The sequence below is a fragment of the Rosa rugosa genome, chromosome 6 (genome assembly GCF_958449725.1).
Source record: "Rosa rugosa chromosome 6, drRosRugo1.1, whole genome shotgun sequence".
Lineage (NCBI taxonomy): Eukaryota > Viridiplantae > Streptophyta > Magnoliopsida > Rosales > Rosaceae > Rosa > Rosa rugosa.
Genome location: NC_084825.1, coordinates 44,242,999 through 44,249,777, shown reverse-complemented (window position 1 = coordinate 44,249,777; position 6,779 = coordinate 44,242,999). Strand labels below are relative to the sequence as shown.

Sequence of the window (6,779 nt, the reverse complement as noted above, 5' to 3'; positions counted from 1 at the left end):
TTTAGTTCTTGTGGTAGGTAGCTAGCTAGATATATATCATCTTACAGCCTGGCTCAAGTATAATTATAAACACACACACACAGATATATATATATATATATATAACCTTCCTCAGGTGCGGATACGGATATCCGCACCTAAGCAAAAAGGTACGGATTTCCATATTTGACCCACTTTTCGATCATATTTTCACATCTTAACTGTTCAGTTTTTAGGTCCTAATGTATAGATCATTTCTACAAAATTTCAGCCAAATTGATGATCGTTAAGGCATTCAAAACTACAATTTATGCGAACGAACCGAATCTGTCGAACCGGAACCGTTCGTGTTTATAATGGTAAATTGCAGTTTTGAATGCCTTAACGATCATCAATTTGGCTGAAAATTTGTAGAGATGATCTATACATTAGGACCTAAAAACTGAACGGTTAATATGTGAAAATATGATTGAAAAGTGGGTAAAAACTGGAAATCCGTACATAAGAAAAACTGCGAACGTCCGCAGTGGAGAAGCTCTGTATATATATATAACACAGGGCCCTTCTAGTAAGAGATCCCTTTTTTTGGTCTTTGTTAGGGATAGGGCATTAGACCAACTTTTCGATCATATTTTGGCATCTCAACCGTTCAGTTTTTAGATCCTAATGTGTAGATCACCTCTGCAAATTTTCAGCCAAATTGATTATCGTTAAGGCATTCAAAACTGCGATTTACAATTATATGTATGAACGGTTCAGGTTGGACAGATTTGGTTCGTCCATTGATTTAATCTAGTTCGATACCTTAACGATCACCGATTTGACTGAAAATTTCCAGAGATGATCTACACATTAGGACCTAAAAACTGAACAGTTGAGATTGCGAAATGTAATAGAAAAGTTAGTCTAATGCCCTATCCTTAGAAAAGACCAAAAAAGGGATCCCTTAGTGGAACCTATGAATGCTTTAGTTCTTGTGGTAGGTAGGTAGCTAGATATATCATGTTACAGCCAAAAAAATGGATCTTTTTTTGGTCTTTTCTAGGGATAGGGGATTAGACAAACTTTTCGATTACATTTCGTAATCTCAACCGTTCAGTTTTTAGGTCCTCATGTGTAGATCACCTCTACAAATTTTCAGTCAAATCGGTGATCGTTAAGGTATCGAACTAGATTAAATCAATGGACAAACCGAATCTGTTCAACTTGAACCGTTCATACATATTATTGTAAATTGCAGTTTTGAATGCCTTAACGATAATCAATTTGGCTGAAAATTTGCAGATGTGATCTACACATTAGGACCTAAAAATTGAACGGTTGAGATGCCAAAATATGATCGAAAAGTTGGTCTAATGCCCTATCCCCCAAAAAAAGACCAAAAAAAGAAATCCCTCACTAGAAAGGTCCTGATATATATATATCACTTTTCTTTTTGGCAAAAAAACACACATCATATTAATCAGTTGAGCCCTTGGCCTTGTCATTATACAATCTAATAAGACTTTCTTTGACTTAAAACAAAACGTTCAAATCAATGCTTTACTTGTTTCAACATTAGTTGGCAGTTGGCATACTTTTCATAAAATCATATGGAGTTTCTGGTTGCCAAAATGGTTCGCACCATTCTCATATGAACCAAATCATTTTCCACACAATCTTAATTATATGAACCAAATCATTCTCATATGTCAACTGATCATTAATTGGATAATAACAAGTCTAATTCTGGTAGTATGACCTGTTCCATCAATATGGTACATATAACTGTATCACGCCGACTAATCAGGTTATCCGTACTAAACTACTAAATAACATGTTAATAGACCGAATTTTGATAGGTATCTAATTCAAATAACGTGATTCAAATTTAATGGTTCCATATGACAATATCATTTTCATATATATCCAAGTTCAATAGCCGATCATAGTACCTTACTAAAAATTCCCAGTCGAATGATTTTCTCTCGAAATTGGGGGTGGGATCCAATCCAAGGAAGAATCCCATCTCTCACCAAGATTTAAGGACCAAAAAAAAAAAAAAAAACAGTACAAATACCAGTGGCCTGGTAATGACATCAGCCCATTTTCTTCCCGCCAGCCCATAATTCCTCCTGAAAAGTCCATAGCCCAACCCAACAAAAAATTATGTTTTGATTTAAATTGCAAAATTTTAAGAAAATAGAAAAAATTATCCAAACCAAACCAGAGAGTGAGAGAGCTGCAGAGAAGAAAATGGCGAGCCTATCACCTTCTTCATCTCCGCGACTCCCAAACCCATTCCCACTCTCATCACCACCCAAAACCCACAACCCCAAACCCCTCCTTTCCTTCCCCACCCGAGCCACCGACCCGGAAACACCCCCATCCGACCCGGCCCCAGAACCCGGCTCCGACTTCGACGACCGTCTCAGCCAGGTCCGGCTCCGCTACCGCAGCGGCACCGGCAAGAAAGCCGAGGCCCGGAAGACCAAGAAGTCCAAGTCCTCCGGGTCCGGGTCGTCCGGGTCCAACGTCTTCCTCCCGCCGGTGCCGCTCAAGGAACCCGTGTCGGGCGGGTTGAAGGTGGACTTCGGGTTCAGCCCGTATAGCGAGCGGGTCAACGGGCGGGTCGCGCTTCTGGGTTTGGCGGCGTTGCTGCTGGTGGAGCTGGCGACGGGGAAGAGCGTGCTGAAATTTCATACGCCGCCGGTGGTGCTCATTCAGGTTTACTTTGTGGCGGCGGCGACGGCGGTTTATATTAAGTATGAGAAAGAGAAGGTCAGTGTTTGGCCTCAGTCTCCACCACTCAAAGAATGAATGAATATATATGTGATTGATTTGTTGTGTATTGATAACTAGTTGTGTAAGTTTGCTTCATATTCATGAAAGATCAAAGTGAAAATTTGACAGAAAATGTTCACATAGTACAAGCATGGATTCTATTGCTACTACAAAACCTGCATTGATCATATATATATGGAAACGCTTGGCGTGATTTTTGTTTTCGAATTTGATTGTTCTTGCGCAACATTTGCCAGAAATTAGAATCAGAAATCCTGTCAAACAATGGGACTTCTTCTGCAATAATTTTCATTTGATAATATTTTCGAGCATAGTTTCCATTTTTCCAATTTCACTCGAGGTTACTAAGCAGGGCATAACTTAATTGGGATCAACAGAAAATGCATTAGGTGTTTAACAAAGTGTAACTGGTGACTGGTGAGTAGTGATTAACAAATTAAGAATTCCGAAACCAATTTACTCTGCCTGACAAACTGAGCAACTGAGATGGATGACATTCCATAAATGGTATACTAAGCCATCATTTGTTTTTCAGAAGTGAATTGCTCAATAATCCATCGTTTGGAGAGCATGTAATTTAATTTGATGTGTACCTTAGCTTAGGGATCTCCTAGAGATTTAGTGATCTAGACATTGGAGCAAATCAAATGGTTGTTTGAGTATGTGTGCACATCCGCCTATTTGCACATCCCAAAACGCCTGGCTCGAGACCTCTGAACGAAAAACTTTCTTTATCAAAGATGCTCCTCTTCATCTCTTCTATCTACCCTAGCCCGATTGGAGATGTATCGAGGCTTGTACATCAAACAAAGTGAGAGCTGCTCATAAACCAGTCTGCTTCGGGTTTAAGCTTTTATTCATCCTCTTGCTCTATCCGGGTTCCCCAATTTCCTTTGAAATTGATTCGAATACTTGGTAAGACCACTGTACAATCAAGTTCCTATCTTCAATCTTTTAGGCCCAAAACATTTAAACAACTGTCTACTCATTGAGAATTTCTGTTATACTCTGCATAATTCAATTCATGTAAACTTCTTGGCATACAACTGGACTTGACCAAATACTCTTTCATCAGCTCTCTTTCCAGTTGAATTCCTAAGGGAAAACTCACCTTCTGGTTGGTCTTTGGTGGACTATGAAGGTCGTGTTTTTGTTTGCGATGTGGAAGATTCTGAAAATGCACACTTGAGACTTGTTGCTCCAGAGATTCCAAAGGAAATCTTAGGCCCTATAACTCATATTAAAAGGCTATATTTAGTGGAATCACCGGCTGGGATCCTTTTCATAGTTGTGTCTTTGTTACACATCTACACTTGGTCTAACTGATGGTTGTAAGGTGTTCCAGGTACCATTTGTTAATGGCAATAGTTCGTGGTCCAAATCAGAGGTAATGAATTTGGGAAATGTTAGGATTGCGGCTCAATATCTAATTCCTTTTCTATTTTGGATTCTTTACTTCTGAAGGCTTTGGGTAAGCAATTCTAGTGTATCTAGGATTTATGGAGTTTTTCCTTAGAAGTAAAGGTTTAGGATTGAAGATCCTATTGGGAGTCGGACTAATCATTTCCCTACATTTTCTGCGTTATTTCCTTAATAAAACTCTGTTTAGGAAAGTTTCCATTCTTCGATTGGGAAAGTTCCTATTTGTAGAAAGTTTCTATTTTGTAGTTTCTATTTTTCATTTTTGGAAAGTTTCCAGTTTCAGTTTAGGAAAGTTGTCATTTTTCATTTTAGGAAAGTTTCTATTTTTCATTAACGGTTTCTATTTTCAGGACCTCGGAGCTAAAAAGTGGAAATGAACTCACGGAAGGAAAGAGAAGCTTACAAACGTTAAGGGGAGCAAAAATGAGACACAAAGGTCCACAAAAATGAGCAGAAATGAAGAAAAGAAGTTTTCCTGCTTCAACCAGGAAACCCTGCGAAAAAGAGGAGAGCTTACCAAGCAAGTTTCCAACGCAACCATGAAAAGGAAATGGAAAAATGAAGTGTCATGACGTTGGAAGGTGACAAGGCTTGAAGTTGAAGCAACAAGGCCCAAGAACTCTCAAGACTTTGTGGATTTTCGGCAATTGGATCAAAGCCCACTAAAGGCCCATGGAATTAGGGTTTGTGACGCAAAGAATAAACCCTAGGAAGCTTTGCCGTGAAAATACAAAGGGGAAGAGAGAATTGGCTTGAAAATCAAGCAAGAACCAAGAAGATTTCGGCAAGAGATTTTCTAGGGCAATTTTTAAGGAAAGCAAAAGTGTGGAGACCAAGAAAAGTGCTAAAAGGTGTCTAGATACATTCCTAAAATCCCTAAAGGTAGTTTGGCCGAAATAAAAGAGAGAAAATCAGAATATTATCAAGGAATTTCGGCAAGATTATTTAGGGAGGTATTTTAGAGAATTTTGTGATTGGTTGGACCACATCATAGGGCTTATTTGGCAAGCTATCATTGCAGGAAGCTATGTGGAATTTTCAGATTAATTCCATGGATTTATTAGAGAAGTACATGGCTTGGAGACCAAGACATGCCGTCCCCTATATATGCTCCCTCATTCTAGACGTCTAGGGTTTCCAACTTTACACTTTCACACTTTAGAAAAAAATCAGAAAACCCTTTGTTGCCGTGAGCATCTTCATCCCTCTCTCCATCCTCTAGTCATCTCCACGAGTTCAAGCAAGGCCAAGGGAGAAGAAGAGCCGTGATCATCATCATCCATCACCATCCTTGAAGCTTGCTTTCGAGATTCAAGGGACCACAACGTTAATCGTTCGTCTTCATCATCATCCACGGTGTAATCCAATTCTCCTTTGTAACCTTTGTTTTGAATTCGTTGGTTATGAACTATTTGACATATATGTTTGAACAAAGTATTATTTCTGGAATTTTTATGGTTAAATGAGAAGTTTCGATTCTATATTGTGATTCTTGGTTGCTTTTGTGAGTTTGTTTGATTAAATTTGCTTGATAGATATCCTTTGTGTGTTAATCTTGTGTGGTTCGAAACATATAGGGTTTATGCATAATTGTTGCTAGGTTTAAGAACATAATTCAACTTTTTGTTTTGTGTAAACTTAAATCAAAGTAGTAAAGGTTTTGGACAAATATCGAATTTAATTAAAGAGGATTGCAATTAGGTGGACTTTTCCATACTAAGTTGTACACTTGAGTTGATAGCCTTTCTCTATGTCTAATGCGTTAAACATGTTATGATTATCTAACTTTTTAGAGCTTGAATGCATGTTTGATAGGATTGATCTAGGTGCTTTCACTTAGGTTAATTAGCATTAAAAATTAAAATATGGGAAATCGTTTGCTTTCTAACGTTTCACATGATCAACTCCTTTCTCATGACTTAGATGAACAATATTAGAATTGAATCAAATTTGGTTATAGTTTCGGTTTTGATCTTTGTTTCTCTCATTCCATCCTTGTATTTATGTTTTTATGTTTTAATTGTTTTCTTTACTTAGTTTATTTTCGAAAACCAAAATCCAAAATCCCCCCTTTTTCGTAAATATGTTTATACTTTATTTTATTTTTGTAAATAATATACTTTGTATTTTTAATGATAGGTGTACCCTCAATCCTCGGAATAGAACGATCCCTATTTACTATATACTAACGATGACATTTTCAGGGTTAAATTATTTGCTTGCTTTTAGCGTATCACCTATAAATAGTCATTCAGGGTTATTGGTTTGGTGTGTGCTTTCGGAGATTGGAAGACACCATTTAGAGAAGATGTGAGGGTTTGGAGATTCTCATATTATGAGTTGAAAGAGACTCATTCTGGAGGGTGCCATTGAGACATCGTTTAGAGAGATCCGTGTGTGGATCAATTGAGAGTTCTGATAATTTGAGAGATTCTGAGAGTTGCAAGCTTTGAGAGATTGGGTGTATTTGGGAATTCTCTATTGAGAATTTGGGTTGTGAGGAGAGAGGTTATTTGAGTGGAATAACCAAAAACGTTCTTCAAAAGTTTGTAATCTTCTTCTCGTTTAGTGGATCCACCATCATCATCACCCGG

At 37.9% G+C, this 6,779-nt stretch overlaps 1 protein-coding gene across 1 annotated transcript; it reads left to right on the top strand.

Annotated features, from left to right (window-relative positions):
* Positions 1-2,150: 2,150 nt before the first annotated feature.
* LOC133715587 (uncharacterized) lies at positions 2,151-2,970 on the top strand. Its single transcript, XM_062142124.1, has one exon. It carries the CDS (start codon positions 2,215-2,217, stop codon positions 2,776-2,778), a length of 564 nt encoding a protein of 187 aa, XP_061998108.1. The 5' UTR covers positions 2,151-2,214; the 3' UTR covers positions 2,779-2,970.
* The last annotated feature ends 3,809 nt before the right edge of the window (positions 2,971-6,779 follow it).